Genomic DNA, 27,493 nt, shown 5'->3' with positions numbered 1-27,493 from the left:
TGTAAGTATTCATATTTTTCTTAAAAGTTATGGCTTCTCTTTTTATCATGTAAATTAGTTTCTGTCCATATCTCTCATCAACCTCTGTCTCTTTTAGAATGGAAGGTGTGAAGTGGCACCTGTTTGACTTATGTTGACTTAATGAGTAAGCCTGCCAATTTCCTGAAGAAGTCAGTACCTTGAAGGAATTAGCAGTTTTTGCTTATACATTAACCTGCTGATTTTTTATATTAAAAATTGACTAGTTTTCTAGCTCTTGTTAAATAACATTTATACATTATAATTAGTATTGTAGATACCAGGTTTTCAAAAAAATAATGTATAGTCTTTAGCCTGGTTTAATTCCATTAATATTACCTTTACAGTGTTACAGAACTTTGTACTGATAAAATTTTTATTTCTGTTATCTCATTTGGATCTCTACACTCTGAATTTGGAAGAAGGAGATGTATTGGGATATGTTATGAGATCTTGGTGTCTGAACTTAATACAAGTTTGTCACTCAGTTCCTCAGACAGAAATCAGGGTCAAATGGGGGTACCTGAGAGGGGTCAGGCAGCTTTCTGTGTAGATCCTTCACAAAATAATGATTCAAGGATTCAGCTGTCCTTCAGGTGGTTACTTAGGGATTCTAGGCTTCTTCTGTCTTGTGGCTCCTCTGTTACTTCTGCTGCTTTGGAGTCCTTCTATTAGATGCTGTGCTGGTTGGCAAGTAGAGAGAGAGTGGGCTGTGGATTTTTCAGGAGATTTTAGGGGCCAAGCTTAGAAGTAGATATATCATTTTTGCCCACATTACATAGTCTGGAGCCCTATGACTGGTTCATGCCAAAGTGCACAGCAGGCTGGGAAATACACTTTTCATTGTACCTAGGAAGTAAAAGCAGGATTGGTAAGTGCCTAGTCCTTCCTTGCTGTAGGTGATATTGTCTCCATTTTTTTTTTTTGCGGTATGCGGTCCTCTCACTGTTGTGGCCTCTCCCATTGCGGAGCACAGGCTCCGGACACGCAGGCTCAGCGGCCATGGCTCACGGGACCAGCCGCTCCGCGGCATGTGGGATCTTCCCGGACCCGGGCACGAACCCGTGTCCCCTGCATCGGCAGGCGGACTCTCAACCACTGTGCCACCAGGGAAGCCCATGTCTCCATTTTTACAGATGAGAAGATTTTAGCTTTACTCCTGTTTACATACTGAAAAATGAAACAGATCCAGGCCTTTTACCCTGAAGTCTGATTCATAGTCTAGTAATTATTTGATTTATGGCTGCTCATCAAATTCTAGACCCTTGTCCTGGAACAAACATACTTGAACCAAGGTTTGAATTTGGTGGAGGTGAACTTTTCTACAACCATTGTGACTTCTGCTGGCAGTTTATAGAGTAATTTATTGAAGGGTTTCTTTTTTCCACCTTTTTTCCCTAGCTGTGCTTAGCCTTGTAGAAGATATCCTCAGGTTATAAGCAGTATATGGTTTCTCTTTACTTACTTACTCTTTACTTATTCATCTGGCTTCTCTAGGATTACAGTCACCTTTTATTCTAAGTTAAAAGGCACATCAGCATTTTTCTGATTACCAAAATCATGCTAAGTGTGAAGAAGAGTTTAAGAAATATCATCTGTTAAAATTATACCTCTCCTCACCATTTGAGATTAAATTTATTCCACATTACTAAATTATAATTATTTTGTATCGCATTCTTCCAGTTTTTTAAATAGATAAATGTTTTTCTTCTAGAAAATGTTGTTAGTTCTCCTTTTTTTATATGCCTTTTAATATAACTATCAGACTATTGAGGCATTCCTGCTTTTTTTTTTTTTTTTTTTTTTTCTTTCTTTTTTGCGGTATGCGGGCCTCTCACTGTTGTGGCCTCTCCCGTTGCGGAGCACAGGCTCCGGACGCGCAGGCCCAGCGGCCATGGCTCACGGGCCCAGCCGCTCCGCGGCACATGGGATCCTCCCAGACCGGGGCACGAACCCGTATCCCCTGCATCGGCAGGCGGACTCTCAACCACTGCGCCACCAGGGAGGCCCGGCATTCCTGCTTTAACAAGAATTTAAGGAGCAAAATTTTTTTTTTTTTTCTTGCCATAACCTTTGAGCAAGTATTACTGACCTTGAAAAACTCAGGTGTGAAGAGTCTAGTGCTCTTAGGTTGCTCTACTCTCTCCTTCCTCCCCAAAGGAAAGAAAAATTGTGGAAAGTTGGTTTCTCTTTACCTTTACTGTGAATTGCTTTCCCTAACGCAAGGAACATTTGTTCTAACCATTGCTCAGGTTGCCTAAAGATGTTAGTTCTTTATCATGTCCAGTATACCACTGATTTGTAGCCAAAGTATTCTCTACTTTCTAATGTAATTAAAGTTCATTTTTGTTTTGAAGTTTGCTTGGCCCCTCTTTTCATGGAGAGGTAAGTGATAGGTTACATTCTTTGTACATTTGAATAGTGGGTTTTGCATGAGGAGTAGGATTTTGCTTTTTCTCCTTTATAGCTCCCTTGCTGAACCTGCTTTCCACTTTCCTGATTGTTCAGCTCAAACCTTATGCATTTTTCTCTACCCCTTTATTCCCCTAGGCTCTCACTTTGGTCAGCTACTTCCCTTCATATGTCCCTGACTCAAAATATATTACGGTTGGATTTATTCTGATTTTGTCTCATCCTATATTGGGTAAAGAAGGTGTGAAAACACCCTATTCAATTGCTCTTAACTATTTTTGCCTATTGCCTGATCCAAGAATTTACAAATTCCCTTTGGTGAGAGAAACCTACTATTCAAATGCACAGTAGGTGGGACCTATGACCTAAGGGAAAGTTTTAAACCTTAAGCTACTACCCTTATGGAATGCCTGAGTCCTTGCTTTCCTCCCTTAGCTGTCTTAACTTCCAGTTCCAGAATGTCATGATATTCTAGTAAAGTTTCCAATAAATAACAAGAGAATGTTTATGTATAATAAATGATATTTTAGTTACTTGTACTGAAAGGTTTTCTAGGTTTTAGGTGGTGTTTGTTTTCCCTTAAGGTTTTTTTTTTTTTCACTTCTAAATTATTATTTAGAGATTTAGAATGGAGACTAAAACTATGTTGTGGCCTATGTTGTGAAAGAGTTTTGTATGATTATGTTTAAAGCTTTTTTTTTAGCTTTCTCTCAATACTAAGCTTTTCCATATTTGTTCAAGTTCAGATTTTCATTTTAAATTTCTGAAATTTTTACTTCTGAAAAATTCTTAAGTAGTTTGCTTTAAATGGCATCGCTGCTTAAATTTTTTTTAAAAGAATCTAAGTCAGTACATTCTGTATTTTCTGGTATATGTTTTTTCAGTGCTCTTGAACTGCCTTAGTAAGAAAGGTTGTAGCCTGATATTACTTTATGTAAGAGGTTTATGCAAGAAAATTATTGAAAAATTATTTCAGTGATTTAGTAGAGTATAACACCAAGTTGGCTTTGTTATCTGAGACACTGCTGACAGTCTGAATATAAGTGAAAATAGCCAAAGTAAATGTCATAAAATACAATTTAACTTAAATGTAAGAGGTTCAGTTTTGTAGTGAGATTCTATTAATACTTACTGTTTTTAATTTTTTTCTATTACTAACACAATACATGCCTATGAGGTAGAAAAAGATGGTAAATTGATAAAAAGGAAAAATAAGAGGTAGCAAACTATATTCCTCTCAGCTAAAGACAATCTCTGTGTAAATTTTGTTGTATTTCCTTCTAATTTTTTCTATTCATATTTTCCCCCCATGGATGTGATTATTTCATGTGTAATTTTACATCATGTTTCTTTTGCTTAACATAAAGCATTTTTCTCTAATTGTGTTTTTGTAACCGTTATTTAACATCGAATCTAAGGCTGATAAACTTTTATATCTGTCTTCTAAGCCCATATTTGAAAGGCTAGTGTATCAGGGGCAAGTAAATTGCAAGTCATTTTGCAAAGGAAAAGACCAAAAATTGAGACCAGAACTTAAAGTATAGTAGATGGGAATCATATGATATGAAATCAAACTGTGTATGAAGCATTGACTGTTGAAGAAAATTGTGCAACTGTACCTTTAGGTTTTACTTTGAATTCATGTCCTTAGATGGCTACTACATGCTACCTGGCAGTCTTTGTGTGTTCCACTTCTCAGACAGCTTTTTCAACCCAAATCCTCTCTTCATTTATACATGCCTGCCTCAGCCTCACTCTAAGCTCTTGAAACCAGAGCCTGTCACTCTCATCTTCATGCCATCAAACCCACAACCCTAGTTACACGTGCAGCCTCTCTTTGTTTTTGTTTTTGTTTTTTTTAATGTTTATATATTTCAATTTTGGCCTATGGAGGAGGTATTCCGCTATCAAGACCTAACTCCAGCATTTGTGATCTGTATCCCATTCCCTCTAACCTTCACCCTGACTTTTTTTCTTGGCCTTTTCCTCTCTTCTTTGCCATTAATTGCTTCCTTTCTGTTGGATTATTCCTGTTAGCACACTTTTTTTTTTTAAGGTCTCCCATTAAAAATAATAGCAACAACAAATAAGAGTCACAACTCTGCCTCCCTTCCTTCTTAAAAAACAAAGCCCCTCCCATATCTGTTCCTTAGTTTTGGGCCTGTTTTCCATCAACGCTGAATTTGTTACATACTTGTCCTCATGAACTCGATTTTCCCACTTCCTTATTAACTATTTAGCCTTCTACCATGTTTTATTTTCCCCTTAGGTGATCTTATTCATGCCTATGGATTTAAATACCACAATTATGTAATAGCCCCAGGTTATCTGTGAGCTCTTGATTCTAATATACAGTAGCCCTCTTGATATTTTCATTTCATGTCTCATAGGTACTTAAAAACTCAGCATGTTTAAATTCTTGATTTCTTCCTGCTCTACTCCATGTCAGAAAATGTACCACCATCTTCCTCAAATCAGAAGTGTAAATATCATCCTTCATTCCATCCTTTCTTTCCATTCCTTACCTTACAAGAACCGTTGATTCTGAAATATATTTCCATGCTATTCTTGCCTTGTTCTAATTCACAGAGCAGTAAAAGAAATCTTAAAATGTAAATCAAGTTATTTCTCTTGCTTTGAAACCATTATTTTAGCATAAAATCTACACTCCGTATGGACCCAAGAGGCTTTGTACGACCTGTTCCCTGTTATCTCTTCAGCCTCCCTCATGTGTTTCTCCTTGTACATGGTGCTACTGCCTCCTTGCCCTTTTGGTTACTGCATTGTTCTGAGTTGTTTCATGCTTTTGTGCTTTTGGACATACTCTTCTCTGCCTGGAATGCTCTCGCACTCCATTCTTATTCTTTAGTTTGCTGGGCAAATGTCATCTCAGAGAGGTTTTGTAACCTAATACCTTAAGGCTTGTCTCTCATTCTCACTAAGTATTTGATTCTTTTGCCTAATATCCAATATATGATGTTTGTCTTTTTAAATATTGGTTAAATTCTGCCCCAACTGAAATATAAACATCAAGAAATCAGGGACTTTGGCTTTGTTATGGGTGATTATATCTCCGTTGCCTGGCAGTGTACTTGACTGTAGTGGGCTCCATAGATGTCTGATAGATCAGTGGGTGGATGGATGAATCGGTAGATGAATAGATAGATGAGTAACAGACTGGAAGTGTCCCTGAGAGCACTCAGTACTTTTAGATTCTAGCTCTGAACAGTGATTGTTACTAATGAAGATGACCTGAATGTAATAAATGCAATTCATTTTAGAAAAATGGATTCACAAAATAAGATTAAACAAGTTTGAGAATATTTTAAAAGAAAGTGGGTCCTAGAGAAAGTAAGGGTCTTACAATATTTTATTATTACAGGACTCTAAATGTAACTTAAGTTTTCCTATAGTACTAAGAGTCTTTCACTGATAATTATTTCTCAAAGAAATAAACAACTGATTTTAGTCTTTATAAATGAGTTATTGCTTATGTGTTCTCCTAAATGTTATACAGTCAATCCTCATTATTTGTAGATTCTCGACTTGCTAAAATTTATTTGTAACCCCAAAACCCATACTTGTGGTGCTTTCAAGGTCATTTATAGACATATGCAGAGTGGTAAAAAATTTGAGTGGCCTGTTCCCAGCTGAGGCCCAGGTTCCTAGCTGAGGCCTTCTTGTTGTACCTCTCATATTGTAAAAGTATCCTTTTTGTGGTCTGTTTAGTGCCATGTTTTTCATCTTTTTGCTTTTTGTTGGTGACTTCACTATTTAAAATGGCCCCCACATGTAGTGCTGAAGTGCTTGATACCTAGTGTTCCTAAGCGCAAGAAGGCTGTGATGTGCCTTATAGAGAAAATTCACTAGAAATATTCACAGAAATCAGGAAAATACTATACTTATGATTACAGTTATTAGAAAAGCTTTGCTCACGCATGAGTTTTATTACTGTTGGCCATGAATTTAATATTAGTGAATCAACAGTATATATTAAGTAAGGTACTTTATAAACAGAAACACACATAAAACAAGGGTATGTATTGATTGATTGATGAAGATGTTGTGACCAGAGGCTCGTGGGAACCTAACCCTGTATTTCCCCTAGGAACAATGGTTCAGTGTTCGCGGCGACTTTATAGAACATAACTACCGCGAATAACAAGAATCGACTGTAAGTTAAAATTCTGGACTTCAATCGAAATTTCAGGAAGTGCCTCCTTACCCGTATTAAGTATAGTTTAGGGAATTTTGGGTTGGGATATATATATTTTATTTTAAAACCCTTAAACTAAGAGGAGAACTGAATTCATTCATTGATCCTTTTTGAGCACTTACTATATGCCAGTCACTGTACTAGTTTTGAAGTATACAAAAACAAGTAAGTCATAAAATCTTCACTCCAAGGATCTGTCAGCTAGGGGAATATTCCATTTTAACCTAACCGGTCTGATACCAACTGCAAATCAATTTTGACACTAACTACCTGGAGTTAGCACAGATCCCACAGGTTAAAGGCAAAGTCCTCCATAAGAATGCCCAGGCTTCAGATGCCAGCTGCAAGTTCTTTGGATCCCTGGGCCATACTCTGACAACCAGCTACTGGCTACCAATTAGGGCGTTCCCATGACCACCTCAGGTTCAATAATTCTGTATAACAACTAGAACTCAGGAAAGTGCAGTGATTACAGTTTTATTATAAAGATTACACATCAGATGGCATTTGGGAAGGAGCAGTTTCCATGTCCTGTCCCTGTGGAATCGGGACATGTCACCCTTCAGGCACTTTAGTGTGTTTAACAGCTAGGAAGCTCCTCTGAGCTTCAGTGTCCAGAGATTTTATGGAGTTTCATTACATAGGCATGATTTTTAATCAATGGCCACGTGATTGAACTTAACCTTCAACCCCCTTCCTCTTCTTGGAGGTCAGCTGGCTGAGAGTTCCAACTCTAATCATGAGGTTGGTATTTCTGGTGACCTGCCTCCCTTCCCGAAGCTCTCTAGAGGTCCCCCCTGAGTCCCCACATTAGCATAACAGACTCCTTTATCACTCAGAAAATTTCAAGGGCTTTTGAAACTCTGTGCCAAGAAATGGGGACAATGACCAGGTATATTCTTTATTATACCACAGAGAGACTGCCTTATAAACCATCAAAGGTAAATTAGGAGTTTGCCAGTAGTAGCATAGGTGTTTACAAACAGAGAGAAGAATATATGCAGAAATGCCAAGGGATGAAAGAATTTGTGGAATAAAGGTCATTTAGTCTAGGTAGAATGTCATGTACAAAAGGAGAATTCTTGAAGGTGAGTCTGGTGAAGCAGACAGTAGTCAGATTGTGAAAGGCTGTGAAAATAGGAGGTCACAAACTCTATATTTGGCCTTGTAATGTGTGTTTTAGCTTTAATGCAAACATTTGAACGTATACAACGAATATAGGCAGAATAATATCATGAATATATAACAAATATAATAAGCTCCTGTGTATTCATCACAATAACTGGTAGCCAGTTTGTTTCATCTGTGCTCCCCTTCATCTCTCCTTCCCCCCAACAGTATTTTGTAGCAAATATTATTATTATTTCATTTGTAGATATTTCAGTGTATATCTCTAAAATATATGAGCTTTTTAAAAATTAGTATAATCCCATTATTACAGCAAAAATTTTTTAACAATAATTTCTTCACATCATTAAATATCCAGTTATTACTCAAATTGCCAGTTCAGCAGTGTTTTTAAAACAGCAAATCAGCAGTAGCATTTTTTAAAAATCGGGGTATTTCACTTTAAAAATCTAGATGTTTGTGGTTGAAAACTTGAAAGATCTATCAATACTAGGTGTCTGTTTCTTTTTCATAACAGCAGGACCTTGGTCAGAGTCCTTGCCTAACTGCCTTACTCACTGCTTTACTCTGTGAGGAGTCTTGGAAAGGATTTACGCAGGCATATATACCTTGATAGGATTTGCATTATGAAAAAATAAATAAAGGTGGGATCAGAATGCATTTAGTCCAGGGGAAAGGAAGGGGAGGTTTGCCATAGTCAGAGCTAGAGAAGAAGATACACTGAACTAAGGTCCTTTCAGGGAAGTAGGCAAGTTTAGAATTTTAAGACTTAAAGAACCAAATTAATGATAATATGTGGAAAGGGCATATTGAAGGTAAAACCAAATATCAAATTTAGGTGGCCGGCAGATAGAAACTTCAGGCGAGACAGGAAATTGAGAATGAGCAGGTAGGGGCTTGGGAAGGAATAACAATGACTTGTTTGGCAGTTTTGACTGGCTGGTGGGGGTAATAAATACAGTCAGTTGTTTTTGGAGCCCTAACTGAAGAGGGTTAGCTATAGCCAAGAGTAAAGGGTTTTGTAAATACAGCAATTCACTTGAATCCTTATACACATAAAGTTCGCGAATTCTCCAACTAAATTAAAGGGAGGAAAGAAAGAAAAGGAAAGCAAAGACTACTTGTAGTTTTGAGGGCATTCAAAGGACTCTCTTTTTAAGACAAGTAACAATTCCTTCCGTGTAATGGGTGGATAATTCTAGTGTGCTTCTGTCAGCTTGCCTGCAGGGTTTGTTAAAGTAAGCCAATATGATCTTAATATATATTAATACACTGTCAGTTGTAAGAAAAATACCTACAAACAACATTGCAGGGTCTGGCATCTAGTAAGTGCTGGTAAGTGGTTGCTGGATTTGAATCTAAACCTTTTAAGACTTAAACAGTAGTATCTGTTTCAGATTAGAGTTTTTCACCTGATATTTCCCTGCAGTGTCTTCACAATTAGGAAACTCAAATATTTGTAGAATAAGTGAATAATTTTGGTGATCTTAATTCTTTATTTAAAAGAATTACTTTTTTCTTAGTTTGCGATGGTATCAACATCCTACAGAAGAAGAATTAAGAATTCTTGCAGGAAAGCAGCAAAAAGGGAAAAGCAGAAAAGATAGGTAAGTTATATTGTCAAGCTTGTAAGGTGTCAAATATTTAATAGAATTTATGTAAATATATTTTGATACTTTAGTTAAAGGAACATTTACTGATTATGCTATAAACAGTTGGTAAATCTGAGATCAAAATCCATGATCTAAAATAATATTGAATCACCCTTTAAGAGCACCCAATGTGTAGTAATCTAATATATAAGCACAAAAGTGATTATTTTACTTAAGAATTGTTAGTGGGGGATTGAATAGGGGAGACCCGTAACCCACGTCTTTACAACTCATTTAAAGATACCAGTTGGTCTGGGTTCTTTTCCAGATTTTGCTACCACTCAGATACTGGGCAAATTCATTTGCTTTTTACCTCTGTTTTCTCATTTTTTAAATAAAAGGGGTGGACAGTATTAACTTCTTAGGTCCCGTTAGGCTCTTGAATATTATACTTAAAGTTTCTGAAGAAAACTGCCTGCTAATAAACCTCACTGAATAGACCACAGCAGCCTCTTCTGTGAAGTAGAAGGACCAAACATAGTAACTGTGAAAGATTCTTCCAGCTTTAAAATTTTGTATCCCTATTTATATTGAATTTTCAAGGAAAGTGCATGTTAGTTAGCCTCTCTAAATGGGCCTTAGTTTCCTTAGCTGGGGAGGACTTCTTAGGCTCTGATTCTGTGATTCTAATATATTATAAAATGTCAGTGACAACTTATTGTCACCAAAATTCCTCATGTATATCATAAAAATTCTGTTAATGTGGGCTAATGGACTTATGGATGCTAAAAAAAATTCTTTGAAGATTAATGATTATTTGACATGAAATTGGAAGTTTGAAAAGACTGTCTTTTCTGATCTTGCTAACATTTTCTTTTTCACTTATTACAAATACACCTTGAAGCTCATTGGAATATTAAGTGCAAATCCTCCTTCTCTGTATTCCAGTGGTTATGTTCTTTAATAAAATATTTCTGCCTAATATTATAATTTTCAAAACACTTTTACACAGTCTTATTTAATCCACACAGTAACCCTAAATAGTCACTGTAATTTAATTTATGTTTTACTAATGAGGAAGCTGTTGATCAAAGAAGTTAAATGAGTTGTTCAAGGTCACATAACTATTAGGAGTCAGGATTTTAATCCAGGTCAGTTTTTAGTTTCTGTGTTTCTTTTAAACTATTCCACATTTGCCTTTTCACAGCTACCATAGTCAACATTTGTAAAACTTAGTTATGTAGTACAGTATTTATTCTATAAACATTTGAATTCTTATTATATGCCTTGTCAATAATTTTGTTATTTTTACAATAATTTTTATATGTTGAAAATGCTTTACGTTTACAGAAAGCTGCACTAACAACACTCTTCTGTTTTAGTAGCAATAATTATTATTTGATTTATTGATGTGAATTAAAATTTTTACTGAGGTTTTCCCAGTTTATACTTATTCAAGAACAAATGAGAAATTGTTTCTTGTTATTATAATTATTGTTACTGAAAGTTTATTGCTTTTGATTTATGTTTGATTGTGTTTAAAAATTAAATTTGGAAATAATACACATGCACCTGAAGAATTCTGTTGTTTTCCTCCATCCATGATTCTTAGTAAAAGCAACTCTGAGCTAGCCTTTCACATTTCAGAATTTCTCATGCACATAAATCTTAATATATTTTTTCAGCTCTGACTTGTTTATACCTACAGGTCTGTTCATGTGTATGTGTGTGTGTACGTGTATAATTTCGAAGTGAAATGCATTTGTCTTCATTTCCTTTTACTCTTGTGCCTAAGGAAAGAGATGTTAGGGTTGTCTTTAAATCTACAGAAGAGACAGCAGAAAAAATGGGGTGCAGTGCTAAGCTAGCAATCAAGGTTTTGTTTCTGTCACTAGTTTAGGTAACTCTTGCCTTGGTAATCTATATATTCTCATAATAATTTACATCCATATTTTGTAGTTCCCCCTTTAAAAACTACTTTTGAGTGCCTTACTTCCTTTTTGATGAAATATTAGAAGTTCTTCTTTTTCACTGTGAAATTTATAACCTCATTTGTAGTTAGTTTGATACAAACACTTGAATAACAGTGAGGGTAACTTGTTTTCTGTGTCACTTGTCTGATTTTTATAGGAAATATAATGGTCACATTGAAAGTAAGCCACTAACCATTCCAAAGGATATTGATCTCCATCTAGAAACAAAGTCAGTTACAGAAGTGGATACTTTAGGTAAGGGAAATCTGGGTAAAGTGTTCTGTAAATCTCAGTTTTATATTATGCTAGTGAAAGTACTTTATCTATTGTTGTTAGATTTTTTTGTTTGTTTTCCTAATCATTAAGTCCATTATATAGACTGAAATCTTTCTCAGAGCTTTAGAAGCTCAGAATAACTTCATCTGAATTGAATTTGTCTTTCTATCCACCTAACTTGTAGTAAGCCTTATTTTTCCCATTTTTTAGAAGAGGCTGTCTTACACAAGTTTGTTACACAGTTTTTGTTTATGTTGAAATTACAGTCAGTTTTCAGTATCTCAAGTTCTATTCTAAATTGTTATCTACACCAGTTTACTCGTTTTATAGTGTTGCTTGCAGAAATGCATTTGTATGTTTGTATTAAACTACCTGTATTTACAACAGTTCAACTTTATGCTGCATTTAGTGGAAAGGAAAGTGGTTTTAGTATGATGAATTAGATTAGGAATAGAAAACTTTATTCAAGATTTATTTTTACCCATTGGATACCTCTGAATAAGTCATTCAGTTTTTTCCCCTGTATATCGGTGTTTATAATTGTATAATAACTATGATGACTTTAAATTTAAAATGAAATTTATATGAAATTATCCAGATCCTAGAAGAGAAAGGCATCTAAGGTGATACTGTTTAGAACACTAGTTTTCAAACCTGGCTGAATGTCAGAATCACCTAAGCAGTTCTTTAAAAATAAAGATACCCCCATACCTACCCTTGGAGATTCAGTAAATCTAGACTGGCTTCTGGGAATTTGTATTTTTTAAAATGTTGCACGTGGTTCTGATGTTTTTTGACCAGGTTTGAGAACTAATGGTTTACATGATAAGTGAGGAATTAAAATAACACATTTAAAAAAGTAATTTTTTAAATTTAAAAAAATTTTTAAATAGGGTAATGTTGTGTCATGTATCATTATGTAATTTGGTCCTTCTTGGGTTAAATGATAGCACCTCAGAAAAACCTTAACATATTCATTTAAGCATCTCATAAAGAATTATTTTGTGATACAAGGTGGCTTCAATACATTTGAAAGTCGATTCTACATTTACAAAGATTGTATGTATATATATGGAAAGGTTGTCCTAGAAGATGTCAGTGAGGAGCAATATAAATCAGTTGTCTGGTGTCATTCAGACTGTTGAGACTGGTTATGTCATCCTCTTTTTTCTTTTAAACTATTTTTCATGCAAAATTTAAAACATGTAAAAGCACTTGAACTTTCTGATTAGTTGTCCCATTTGTTTTATTAATCCTATATGTGTGCTTACTTGTATAAGAATATTTATACACGTTTCCTGATTTCTAAGACAGTTTTTTGTTATTTTTACTAATTAATGTTTATTGAATAGTTATCAGCTAATTAACCTTAATAATAGTTTAAATTGAGTACTTACCAGAAATTGTTATAAGTACTTTATTTGTATAAACTTGCCCTCACAGTTCTATGAGGTAGGTAACTGTTACTGACTTTTTTTTTTTAGCTCATTAGATAGAGGAGTTAAATAACTTGACCAGGGTTACACACTGAATGTGGTAGAGCCATTTAGTGGGAATTAGGCTATTTAAATAAACTTAAAAAATTGAAGTTAGGGGTAATGTGGCTTCAGCTTATTCAGTATTTTGTTTTACTTTTACAGTTTTGAGAACTAACTGCAAATGATACTAGTTAAACAACTGGTCACATAACATTAAGATCATTGTAGTTAATCAGAATAACAGAGAGAGATTTTATTTATATTTATGTAATCATCCATGATTGCATGCTCTGTGTCTGTGTTTAGGTAAAAGTAGAAGGTTTTCTGCCTGAACTTTAGGGACTCTCAGAAGGTTAATGCAAACCACTGGGATTGATGAACTCTCAGTTTTCTTTCTATTCCAATATTCTATGAGAGGCATGCATATAATTACATTATTGAATACAGAAAGAAGAATATAATACTTGAGTTAAATGTATAGCCAAGAATGTATAATTTGTTCTTTTGTTGAATGTATATATTATTGATATCCCAATAACTATCTTATAGTCTCTCAATTTGTATTAGCTCTCTATTACAAGAACCTCTTAAAGAATGTAAGAACATTTGAATGTCACTTGGCTGTTTGCTGTGAATGAGTTCCCTGAGGGAAGCCTGTGTGACTGTGGGCAGGCATGGAGAGTTAGAACATTTACTTTAACTTTTGTTAATAAAAACTGAAAACTTTTAGTTAAACAGATATTTGTCTGTCTTTCCATCCATTTCTCCGCTATCCTTCCAGAAAGTTATTTAAAAAGCTCCACTGAGTGACTTTAGAGGGGAGGAGGGAGGTCTACAGAGTAGGAATTCTGCAACCACTTTAGGGTAAATCTTTCAGAGTGATGTTCAGAAGCTATTAGGTCTAATACAGCAAAAAAGCTAAAGCAGTTAAAATAACTTGAAGGCAAATTAAGTGTTGTTAAATTAAGTTGAAGCAAATAAATAATTTACCCAATTATAAAAGGATTTGGAATTTTTGCTGTCACCTCATAGAAATATAAGTTTGGTTAGTTTGTTTTGATATTTTAAATAAGTCTTATTTTGAGTGGTATTTTATTTTTAAAACATTTTTTCTGTAAATTCTGATTTCAAAATATCCTCAGGTGTTACATTTTACAACTAAAATTTTCCCAAAGCAATGTAGATCATTTTATTATGTGCCAGTGAGAATGTAGGAAATGCTGTTTTAGTATGTGATATATTTCCACATTTTTAGGAGGCCTTCTACAAAATGATGTTGATATTTTAGACTGCTCCCTGGCAGAAGTAAACCAGCATATCTGAGAAGAAAAGGGATGGAATTATACTTACTTTCAGACAATGCTAATTTTAATGTCAGTGAATAGTTTGTTGAAGTAGTATGGCTATATGGAAAATTGACAGGCATTTCATCAGCTTTTCTTGCAGGAGTAGAAGAGAGAATAAAAAGTACATTTATTTAATTTATTATTTTAATTTGCAGTAACTCACAAAATTACTAATCCTCCGTTAGTATGGTTAATAAATGTGACATAATGTTCAACTCTCCTGCTTCACAGAAATGAATATAAATAAACCTGTAGTACTCTACATCAAGTTGTATTCTAAAGCTAAAATATTATAGCTCAGATTCTTTTTAAAAAAATCATGATTTATAATTTCTGTAGAAGCTGAGTAGTTAAAAAATACCAACTCATTTTTCAATCATATATTTTTAACAACAATTTAAATAATTTTTGGTAATCATTTCAGGTTTATTTTAATTATTTAATTTATGAGGTATTAACATTTAGTTTTGGATTCCAACATTCTTGATCTATTTCCTGCATTTTTAGATTCTCATATTTGCAAACCTTACATTGCAAATTATCAGAGTAAAATCTAGCATGTTTGAAGTTAATTATAGATAAATCCTCCTAATCTGTTTATGAAAGGTTAAGTAAAGCTTTCTTTCTTACATCTTTATTTTTCAGCATTGCATTACTTTCCAGAATATCAGTGGCTGGTGGATTTCACAGTGGCTGCTACAGTTGTGTATCTAGTAACTGAAGTCTACTACAATTTTATGAAGCCCACACAGGAAATGAATATCAGCTTAGTCTGGTGCCTGCTTGTTTTGTCTTTTGCAATGTATCCTTCAAAACATCATTAATATTAATTTATGAATTTGTTTTCCTTTTACAGCTAACACCATTAGATCTCGTCTCTGATTTAAAAAGGATTTTAGATCATTAGAGAATTTTTCTTTGTTGAAATCCTCTTTATTTAGTTGAAAAAAAATTTCAAAATAGAGGTAAATAGTTTAAAAAAGTGAAATACAAGGAAAGATACCAGTTCCCTGCCTTCCCTTTCCTGTCTGACTCATGTCACAGAGGAGCCACTTTTACCTCTTAGGTATTTCTTTTGAGATTTCCTTCCATATGTTTAAATCTTATGTGATAATGGTATTTCTTTAATTTTAGGTATTATTGCATCTTTCTCCCCCTTCCTTTTCCTTCCCTTCTTTTCTTTCCAAATACTAAGGAGACAGCTTTTTACTTAAATCAGTAGTTGGTTTTAGTTACACCTATGAAAATATTATTGATAGTTAAGCATTGTAGTATCGTTACCCTCCTTGAACAATTTTCTATTCTTGTTGTATCGAAGCTAAACTCTCCTACAGAATTCTAAACCTCAGTAGTTCAGATACATCATTTCTTTCTTTTTTTTAAAATTGAGGTATAGTAGATCTACAATATTCTATTAGTTTCAGATGTACAGCATTTTTTACAGGTTATACTCCATTCCTGTACTCTACAATATATCCTTATTGCTTATCTATTTTATACATAGTAGTTTGTATTTCTTAATCCCATACCTGTAATTTGCTCCTCCTCCCTTCCTTCTCCCCTTTGGTAACCACTAGTTTTCTATATGTGTGAGTCTGTTTCTGTTTTACATAATATATTCATTGGGTTTTGTTTTTGTTTTTGTTTTTTTTGGTTGTGCCGCTCGACATGCAGGATCTTAGTTCCCCAACCAGGGATTGAACCCACGCCCCCCTGCAGTGGAAACTCGGAGTCCTAACCACTGGACCACCAGGGAATTCCCTTTTTGTATTATTTTTTAGATTCCACATATAAGTGATATCATACAGTATTTGTTTTTCTCTGTCTAACTCATTTCACTAAGCATAATATTCTTTAGGTCTATCCACAGTGCTGCAAATGTCAGTTTCATTCTTTTTTTGACCAAGTAGTACTCCATTTTGTGTGTGTGTATGTATATGTATGTATATATACATACTACATCTTTATCCATTTGTCTGTTGATAGGCATTTGGATTGCTTCCATATCTCGACGACTGTAGATAGTGCTGCTATGAACAGTGGGATGTACTTATCTTTTTGAATTAGTGTCTTTATTTTTTCTGGATGTATATCCAGGAGTGGAATTGTGGTTCATATGGTAGTTCTAGTTTTAGTTTTTTGAGGAACCTCCATACTGTTTTCCATAGTGGCTGCCAGATAACATCATTTCTATTCTGTGTTTCCATGGAAATATCCTCCTAGAGCCCTCAGTTCTCTGAACTTCCTGTGTATCTGTTATCCTGGGATTTCCTTCACTATCTTCCCAAGAATTCCCTGTGCCCCTTTTTGGATAACATCATCTCCTCTTCTTTGGTTTACTCTCTTGTTTTGGCAGAGTGCATTCTCCTATAGTGTCTTTAGAAAGTGTGGTACATTTTTTATTTTTTGAAATCTTGCATGCATGAGTTATCTTTATTTTTTTCCCCATATTCAGTTTATATTTTGGCTCAGTACAAATTCTAAGAAAGAAATAGTTTTTCCTCAGAGTCTTGAGCAATTGGATGCCCTCTTACTCTTGGCATATGCCTCCCCTCCCCCACTCACATTCACCCTCCAGAAGCTTTTTCCCTTTCACTGGAATCCTTACGGTATTCTGAAACTTCATCATTAACTGTGTTAAGTTCTAGGTTTAGCTTTTAAACTGGAAACTCATTTCCTTTAATACTGGGCAATATTTTTGTTATATTTAAAAAATTTTTTTATTGAAATTAAACATTCTCTCTTAAATTTCCTCCTGTCTGGAGGCAACTTTTTCTAGCTCCTTTCTGTTTGATGTTTATATCCATATTTCCATATGCATACAAGGCCACTGCCTGATTTTAATTTTAGGCTTTAACTATTGTCATTTCACTCTGGAAATGAGGACTTAGCACATCTGCCTGGGTTGTCACCTACCATTGATCATTTCCCATTCACCTTATCTTCTGACTATAGTAATGTCATATTTTAAGGAAATATTCATTATTTATGTTATGATCATGTAAATGCTATTCACAGATAAATACTTGCCTTTTCATTTGCATTGTTTTCTTTGTACATACTGTTAATTCAACTGCAAACTCAGTATGTTCAGAAGCATCAGGTGGTATGTCAGTTTCATCTTCCTGGAGAGAGTTCTTCGGGAGCCCTCAGATAGGCCCTATTCTGGATTGGTTAGGCTTCCCAACTGATGCACAGCTATTCCCCTGGAAGCACCAGTTATTATCTTCTTAGGGATTCTCTTTACATGTCTCAAAATGGGACTCTTTTTCTTAGATTCCATGTCTGCCCCTTACTTGGTTTACTTTCTCATTTTGGTGGAACGTATCCTTCAGTATTATCTTCAGAAAGGTTGTGTGGGAAATGCATTTTTTGTGACTTCACGCACCTGAAAATATTTTTACCCTGCCTGAAAATTAATTGATCCTTTGATTGAGAATGGAATCCCAGGTTTTACATCATTCTCTTTATAGTTTTGAAGGCATTATTTTTCTGTCTTTGAAGTTCCATTCTTGCTCTTCAAGGATTCCAGTTGCCTTTCTGATTTTTCATATGTCCAGTATTTTCCCCCTGTATGGAATCTTTACTGTTTTTTCTTTGGCTACCTGGTATGTTGAAATTTTATGAAGATATGCCTTCTGTTGAGGATCTGTTTTCATCCATTGTGCTGGGACTTCACCAATCTGGAAACTCATATTCTTGACTTCTAGAAATTTTTCTTGAATTATTTTATTTGTGATTTCCTTTTCTTCGTTTTCTCTGTTTCTGAATGCTTATTGTACAGATATTAGATTTCCTAGACTGGTTCTCTAAGGTGCTTATCTTCTGTCTCCCAAAAAATGTTTATATATTTTTGTTGTTGTTGTTTGTTTGTTATATTTATTTTTGGCTGTGTTGGGTCTTCGTTTCTGTGCGAGGTATATTTTTATATTTTAATTTTCTAGGAGTTTTTTCCAACCTTTCCAACCCTTTAATTGAATTTTTGTTTTTAATTTCTGCTATAATTTTTAATTTTCAAGTCTTCTTTTTCTTCTGTTTCTATCCCCCACCCCTCACGGGATCATACTTGTTTTTTTTTTTTTTTTAATAAATTTATTTATTTATTTATTTTTGGTTGTGTTGGGTCTTCATTGCTGCGTGTGGGCTTTCTCTAGTAGCGGTGAGCAGGGGCTACTCTTCATTGTGGTGAACAGACTTCTCATTGCAGTGGCTTCTCTTGTGGAGCACAGGCTCTAGGTGCGCAGGCTTCAGTAGTTGTGGCATGTGGGCTCAGTAGTTGTGGCTCACGGGCTCTAGAGTGCAGGCTCAGTAGTTGTAGCACATGGGCTTCGTTGCTCCACGGCATGTGGGATGTTCCCGGACCAGGGCTTGAACCCGTGTCCCCTGCATTGGCAGGCGAATTCTTAACCACTGCACCATCAGGGAAGTCCCATACTTGTTTTAAGATTACATTATCTTCTCATGTATATTTGAGATATTGATAGATTTTGTAAAAGTTTTCCTTCCACCAAGTATCTTTTTACTCTGAGTTGATTTGGTTTCTTTGGTTTGGTTGCTGTCTTTCATGTTAAAGACTTAGAGAGATCTGGTGATCAATATTTGCCTGTTTATATTTAAGTGTGAGGCACTAAAAGGCTGAATGGAAGCTCTGAGCATATGGTGAGGCAAGTTGTTGAATAATCTTGATGGGCCAGAGATCATCTTTTTTAACCTCTCCAAAGCATAAATCTCAAGACTTCTTTAAGGAGGGGACAGTTTGAACTGGTTACTTTTTAAAAGTACTTCCGTTTAGTAAGTACTTAGTTTTACTATCTCCTGTTCCAACACACATATTCGCACTTTGACCCCAATGTAGATAATTACTTGGTATCTGACCAATTCTTTATCCTTTCTGAGAGTTCTGCAGGTTGCATCTTGACTTTCTGATTGAGCTTCCTAATTCTCTTTAGTCATTTACCACTTATCTGCCTTTTGCTTATCTGCTTTTTGCTTCAGATTTTTACTGCTTTTTCTCTTCCTATTCACTGTATTTCTATACTTAAAAACAAATTTCTTTACTGCCATTTTGGTGGGAATTAGGGAGAGGCAAAAAGTAAGTGGATATGCTCAATATGCTATTTCTATCCAGAAGTATTATATTATCTCTTTGGTAAGATTCTCTGTTTTTTATCTTCATTTTTAGGAACTCTGGTTAGTGAGATGTTGGATATCTTTGAATGATTCTTTAATTTTTATCTCCCCTTTCCATTTATTTTGCACTATTTTCTTGATTTTTCTCAGTTTTCTCTTTTCAGCCTTCTGTTGAATTTTTATGTCATTTTTTAAAAGACTTTTTCTTTTAAAGTTCCATTTTCATAGCACTCTTGTATCATGGATATGTAATATCTTTATTTTTAAGAATATTAATGGCTTTTAAGTTTAAATTTGTACCTTGCATTGTTTATTTTCTGAGTCTCCCTCCTCCTCCTTTTTTGTTTCAGTCTCTACTGTGTTAAAGATTGTTCTTGAATGTCTTGTGGTCTTTGAGTATCTGTTTATATTCAAGAAGGAGAGGTTAAAAACTGGAAGTTTTGTGCACGTGACTGGAGCTTGTTGATTGGTAGACTTTTTAGTGGATGATTGAATAGAGACCTGGAAGTATTCTTCGGGAACCTCTAAATATCAGTGTCCGCTGGTTGTTGGGCCTATCGTTTTCTCCAGAGGAGAATTGTCCATTCTCCCATCTGTGGGATCTAAGTCTGACAACCAGTGTTAAGAGAGCTGACTGGGGAAGAAGGCTCAGAGACTCAACATTCATTTTGCAGGCGTTAATTTAACTGCATGTCTGAGTCCTCCCCCTACCCTTTGTTTTCAGCTCTTCATTGTCACCCTAAGTTTTACATAATACCCCCCAGCCCAATCTTCTCTGGTTTAATATCTTTAAAAATTAATTCTTCTGGGTTTTGCCAGAATTGGGGAAAAGCCATCATCAAATCTCTATAATGAGGCAAGACAGAACATCTGGGAAGTCTAATCACACTAATACAGATATTCAGCCAATCATCTTGTTTTCATACCTTTTGCAACCCTACCTTCAGAGATACCTGCTGTCTCCAATTCCTGACTTTTGTTTGTATCATGTGTTATGAATTAATTGGCTTTCTTCTCACTGGGTTCCTCACCTTGTAGATCCAGCATAGTAGAGGAAACTGAAACCTAAATCAGTTACTGCTTGTCCATCTATTTCATGTCTTCCAAAATTTGTTGAAAATTTTTTTCTATTGTCATCTCTTTTCCTATTCTTTGTTTTGAGGAGTTTTACTTTACTTCCTGTGTAGTTTATTTAGTCAGATTTTGGGAGTAAGCAGAGTTAATACACATCTTATATCTTTTATTTTCAACCAGAGACTGCTGAACTGTCTTTTAACACTGTTAGTGGATACCATTTAAAATACATGATATGATTTGACATACGACACCACTGTGCTATCTCTCTACTGACTTTTTTGGATTGATTTAGGTATAATTTAGAGTAGAAGAGCCAGAACAAAGCCTTAAGAGTTGATGTCTTCACAAGTTTATGTTGTACTGGGTAGAAATACTGATCATGCGTGTCAGTTGAGAAATATCCCCAGATATTCAGTGTTGTACTTATTCAAGAGCAGATTAAAGAACAGATTAAATTCAAGGATTTAAAATATTACTATTTAGTTCTATAGTATTAAGTATATGAAAATATCATTTAGTCAGAATAAAGACCATCCCTAGACATTGTCATATGAAACACACTAAAAATATTTTAACTTGATAATTAGCACTAGCTGAATGTATGTCTTGCTACTTTTTCATACTTTGAGTTTTTATGTTCTCTGAAATATTGTTTATTATGGAATATTCTCATTTTTGCTTCATTCTCTTCATGGTTTGTAGCTATGATGTATTTGTGTAGAAACATGTATCTTGATACCCAGTTTTATTTAATGTGATACAGCCCTTAATACCTACTTACCAGAGAAATTAGAAAAACGTACTTCTTAATAACTACTCAAATTATTGTTTATGTGAATAAATTTTTATCTTTCACTTCACTCAGTAATGCCTAATAATATGAGAGCAGAGGTCCCAAACAGTCTTCAGCACTGAACTGGCTCTGCTTAGTTTTAAGTAGCACGCTCGTGAAAGGCACCAAACAATAGCATCCCTGTGGGAATCTAGTAGCTGGCTGTCTCTCCATCCCAGAGAAGACAGAAACTGGTGAAGGGCTTTATAATCCAAGCTATTTTCTGCCAACTTTGACCCTCCACAAAGGGGGTAGAGAAGAAGAAGGAAAGTAGAATTGTGTGTATGATTTTCTTTCGAACTTGTAGCATGTGAGAAAATGACCTGCTGCCTTCAATGGCATGCAGGAAACCAGAATTAAATGCCAGATATCCAGATTAACACCAAGGAAGAGTCTGTTAATAGCCTATCTTTTATCTTAGTTATAACATATCTGGTATGCCTTTCACATCCTATGAACAGTCTAGGTGCAGTGACCTCTGTCTGGCTTCTCTTTATTTTCTTATTGTATGTGCCTACTTATTAGTCAAACACATGTCTCCATTGATTACATAGGACAATGGCTCCACTTAATTCCAGAGTCACACATACATCAGTTGATTCAGAAATTCTCTGCAGTTGTTACTGATGAAATGTCCTTTGTTAAAGTGGTTCCCAAATTAGACACATATAACGTAAATAATTGGTTCACTTCAAAGTGAGGAAGAAAATGGTTTTATTTTTGTGGTCATTTCCCCCCCATCAGTTTTATTTGACATTCTTGTGTCGGACAACAGTTATAATTTTTACATAATCTTGAAAGTTTTAAAAGCACAAGAATGATTTTTTAAAACATGTGACACTAAAATCTTGAACCCTGGAACCTAAAACTGACCCATCCCTTGTCATCAGCTCTGCTTTCTGCTTCAACTGAGTTGTACACGCATCTAAGCTATGACACCTGCTTCCAGTCTTACTCCTAAACCCATACAAATTCTCAACTCTGCTCTCTTGCCCATTTGTCATTCTAACCACCTATTTGTCCAAGTCTGTGTGTTCCAGCTCCACTTATGCCAAGTTACATAGTAGGTAGAAGGTAAGGGATAAAGAAAGCCTTATATTGAGGATGGAGCAGTTGTAGTAATTGTCTTTCCTGTATGATGGCCCATAACATCTTAGAGTCACTGGAAAAATGTCTACTGATTTCATAATATGAAGCATGTAATTTTCATTTATGAATAAAGAAACGTAAAAAGGTAAAAACGGTGCTTGCAAAAAATCCAGAGATCCTTTGGTGGAAGTAAAACTTTTAAAAATTAAAATATTCTACAATTGATGGATTTCTTTTTAAAAAGAACCTTTTCTTATGAATAAGCTGTATCGCAGAGTAATATTGAGTCAATTACGTGAATTTGAGTGAGAAGAAAGCTATTCTACAAAGAATGATAAAGCTTCTCAGTAGTCCTATTATATTTGGTTAAAGGACTGGATCATTAGTCACATTTCCACAGTGCTTGTATTTTACAATGTGGATGGTTTAAGGTACAAAACCCTATTATGTATGTTTTTAAGGCTGTGTTTTAAAATTTTAATTTGTCTTGGTTGCCAGACATGCAAATTTTATACAAAGCAGAAAGTTGTGAATGGTTTAAATTGAAATAAATTCTAAGGTTTTCTGTGTTAAATATTCAGTTCTATATGTAGATTTGTAAATTAAAGGTCTACAAATTAAATGCTGTATTTGTTTGTTCTAAGAAATAGACGACTACAGCAAAGTAGTGCAACTTAGTCACCTCTTCTGAATTCCTTAAACGATTCTAAATTACTGTATTCTTTACAAAAATGTTCTGCTTTAGATTAATAAGAAAAACGAAACACTAAACCCTGAAGTGAACTGCATAAAATATCATGTTTCCTAGTGAGAAAGGAACAGAGTCAAAGCTATTGAATTTGAGCCAAGGTACTTTTTTTGTCTTGAAAATTTGTACATAGCGTGTTGTGTCAAAACTTGATTCTTTAACAAACTTTTGGAGATCTTCTGTGACATTAGTGCTGTCAGATTATTCACCTTTCAGGTCAGAAACCTAGCGTTACATAGAGAACTTACATGGGAGATAGGACTTTTTCTGTTTATTGATATATAAGTTAAGTATGACTTTTTTTTTCTTTTAGCTAGGAAATGATAATTTTCCTTCTGAATCTAAAAATGTAAGTGTGATTGTTTTGCTCTATTTTAATCAAGATTAATTAATAGTTTTTTGTTTGTTTGCTTTTATTTTTTAATAAAGCCTTGTTTTTATGCTTTCAAAAATCTTTGGCCATCATTTCTTTCCATTATCTGGTTAGGTTGAGGCTGGCTGTAAGCTGCTTTGTGGGATGGATTTTAAAGTTGCATAGTAGTTTCTGGCTTATATCTGGGAGAATTTTAACTAAAATAAAGTAATTGAACCTTCACCTCCAAGAAAACATGAAAAAATGTTTTAGTTAAAAATTACCCAAATTTTATTTTGTTTTTTTAACATTTGAAGACAGGATCAGATTATTTTGACAAGGATTTTATTTGGTAACTCATAAGAATTACTTTATTGTTAGTTTTTAATGTCCATTATGTAGCAGATTCTTGGTATAGTTTCTAGGTTTCTCTTCAGCAAAGTTTAAGAATGCAAAGTGTAATATTTTGAGTATTTCACTTGCCTTTTCTTATGGAAAACTAGATATGTTAGGTTTAATTGTTTGAATAGGAAAAAAGTTAGGGTTTTATTTATTTTTTGTTAGTGGTCACAAAAGCAATATAATTTTTCACATATTAGAAAATTTGCACTTTACATGGAAATTGCTTAGTTGAGTGGAAACGTGATCTATTTTAAAAAGGTAATTATACATTTTGTGAAAAATTTTTGAAAAACGTCTGTGAAACCTCTGTGTTTATTCCTTAGGTTACTATACACTAGATATGTATATTGGCAAAAAAATGGGCAACATTGCTTATCAGAATATGATTTCTTTGTATTTCTTTCCTTCTCAAAAGAGCATTTATAAAATATCTTTGAATAATTTCAAGATGTTACAGTGTAGAAGACATTTTCTTAATATGAGAATTGGGTCTTTAAAGCAATGTAAGTTTAAATTATGTTAAAACATCATAGTGCTTTGACACGGATATGTTATTAAAGTTGTTATCCTAGATGAGGGAAATTTGCCGTTTTTAGAACTAAAAATTAAGCCTGTTCACTATTTCAAAGCTCTTATCTCCAGCTCAAAGATAAATATATTTAAAATACTTCCTACCATGTAAATCTTCCTACCTGCCCTTGATTTTTCTTTTCTGTTGTAATTTTTGTATCTATAAATTTTGGCCTAATTCCAGTTGTGAAATACATTGACATTAAATTAGAACTTTAAAAATGTCAGCCACATGGCAGAAAAAAATATATTCCATCACTAACATTCTCTTTATTTCAGGGGTTGAGATTTTATAATATAAAGCAAAATAAGCTAGCACCCAAAGTAGGTGGCCCGTTTAGCTAGGACTGAGGGGTTAATTAACATGGGGGAAAATTATTAAAGAAAAAGAAAATGACTTTGCGTCAATGGTTTTGCATTTATAGTTTTGAATATTTACTAATATAATATTCTTTATGAAAGTCTAATGTACAGGATGATCTATGAAAGTAATAATAGCAAGATAAAGGTAAGGAGAAGCATTTACTCAAGTGAAGGTACTTGGCCATTATTTCCATTAAGTCATAAGTAAATAAATGTTATATTTTTACCTAGTAAGTGTTTTTTGTTATACATGTACTGATAGAAGCCTAATTTTGGTATTATAATGTTAGTTACATTATTGAGTTGTATTTGTGTACAAAAGGGTTAAAAATAACTATAATTTACTTGGAAATTGTGGACAATTAGTGAAGAAAGATCAGATCAAAGGAAATAGCTCTTAGAGAAATTTTATTTTGAAAGCCATTTCTATAGTATTTCATGTGTAGTTTATTATTTATTTTTCTATATGAATAACTTATTGTTAATAAGCATATTCATGGGATTAGAGAATAAAAGGATGTTTCTTCCTCATTTAGAAACAATCTGTTATATATAAGTATTCGAGAAATTTGATAAGTATCTCAACCAGAAACTTTGTTAATCTCTTAGCTAGTACAGAAAGTCTCTATAAGTGATCTCAAAAGAAAGTTAGCACAGTTGTTAGTGAGGAAGTAAATGTGGTACCATAATGTAGTTATTTCTCCTGTCTCTTTAAAAAAAAAGCCAGATTTATATTCTGATATGTCTAATGCTAACAAAAGTCTGTCTTCTTTTTAGGAGATTTTTGTTTAGTCTACTACCATGTACTACTGTTTGGGTCTGTTATATATTAATTGAATAAAATACACGTTGCTCTAAAAATTTGGTAGGATAAGCAGTTGAGTTTTGAGTTGAAACATAATGAAGCACCTACAAAATAAAATCCGAGAATAGACTTCAGTTGGTTCAGCAAATCTTTGTGTAACTCTTGGCCAGTGTCTTCTTGACCAGGAATGAACTGTTAAGGGTTGTTGCTGGAAAATACTCAGATTTTATTCTTATTTTGTAGGGAATGTATAGCTGTTAGAAAAGCTGCCTATTTACTTCTCTATAAAATAGGTCAAATACTTGTTGTATTCTGTCCTGGGTGTATGTATGTCACATCTTTGCCAGTGAAAGACTTAGACTGTATTGAAATCTTAAGGTTTTTATGATCATAGTGTTTAACAAGCATGGGAAGCTTTTCTAATAGTTGGTTAATGTTAATCATCATTAACATTTTACTATTTTAATTCATAGGACATGGAAATAATCTCAGTGCATATGTGTTTTACACTGTGAATTTGTGTGTAGTTTAGGTTCTGTTAAACACTAGGACATAATGTACTTTTTTCCAGAGTGGGGGTACATTGTAGATCAAGATTTTATTAAAATCTAGATTGAATCTTCCAAAATGTTAACTTTTATTAAATACTATATATACATTGTTTATATAGACAAAAAGTTCTACAAGTGTTGTATTAAAAACCAAGAGTCCCCTTACCTTCTTGCCACTTCTCCTGGTCCTGTTTTAGCTGTTTATTCTGGCTTTAAAATTTTTTTCATATTTCTACGTATAATGCTTATACTACTGACACTTAATTCATCACTTGTAATAGTTGAGGATTTTTCTTAAGCTGTCATCCTCTGTTTTCTCTTTTTTATGTTCTTAATATAGTTACTTTACAATTTTTGCTGAAATCAGTTCAGTGATTTTTAAAAATTTATTTATTTTATTTTATTTATTTTGGCTGCATTGGATCTACGTTGCTGTGTGCGAGCTTTCTCTAGTTGCGGCAAGCGGGGGCTACTCTTCGTTGCGGTGCACAGGCTTCTCATTGCGGTGGCTTCTCTTATTGCGGAGCACGGGCTCTAGGCGCTTGGGCTTCAGCATTTGTGGTGCACAGGTTCTAGAGCGCAGGCTCAGTAGTTGTGGCGCACAGGCTTAGTTGCTCCGTGCCATGTGGGATCTTCCCGGGCCAGGGCTCGAACCCGTGTCCCCTGCATTGGCAGGCAGATTCTTAACCACTGCGCCACCAGGGAAACCCTCTGATTATTATACCTATATAAGTACTGTTCACATATGTGAGCATTATAAGGTATTATATCTTCTTCTGCAGTTTTTTCATTAATTAATAATTTTTTAAAATTTACTTTTCTGTGTGTTTATTATTAATTCCACTAGCTTTTCAATATAGTTATTTCACAGCATCACTTATAATTTGTATTAGTTCCTCTTCTGTCCCACCCCCACCCCCATAGAGATACCCTTCCCAGAGACCTCTGTTCTCTGGCTTTTATCTGGACTGGTTGACCTTTTGGCTTGCTACACAACTGTCATCCTGGGACTTATTTTTGTTGTCATCCTAGGAATTCCCTTTGCCTTTCTCCCAAGTTTAATTTCCCATTTCTAGGAATCAGTGTTTTTCTCTTTCTTGGTTTGTTCAAATGTTTTGGTGGAGCTTTTTGCACG

General features: G+C 34.4%; 1 protein-coding gene across 7 annotated transcripts in view; it reads left to right on the top strand.

Moving 5' to 3' along the window:
* TMEM161B (transmembrane protein 161B) overlaps positions 1 to 27,493 on the top strand; it is a 70,140-nt gene that overhangs the window by 24,436 nt on the left and 18,211 nt on the right. For 2 of the 7 annotated variants that reach the window (XM_060091802.1, XM_060091801.1), the window contains exons 3-5: positions 9,298 to 9,381; positions 11,497 to 11,594; positions 15,085 to 15,241. In XM_060091802.1, the coding sequence (XP_059947785.1) occupies positions 9,298 to 9,381; positions 11,497 to 11,594; positions 15,085 to 15,241 (339 nt within the window). Of the gene's footprint in view, positions 1 to 6,538; positions 6,605 to 9,297; positions 9,382 to 11,496; positions 11,595 to 15,084; positions 15,242 to 27,493 lie in introns of those variants that run through there. The other 5 variants (XM_060091807.1, XM_060091803.1, XM_060091804.1 and 2 more) reach the window with 5 other exon arrangements.

Source organism: Mesoplodon densirostris, chromosome 3 (genome assembly GCF_025265405.1).
Source record: "Mesoplodon densirostris isolate mMesDen1 chromosome 3, mMesDen1 primary haplotype, whole genome shotgun sequence".
In the NCBI taxonomy this organism is placed as follows: domain Eukaryota; kingdom Metazoa; phylum Chordata; class Mammalia; order Artiodactyla; family Ziphiidae; genus Mesoplodon; species Mesoplodon densirostris.
This window is presented reverse-complemented; position numbering and strand designations above follow the sequence as displayed.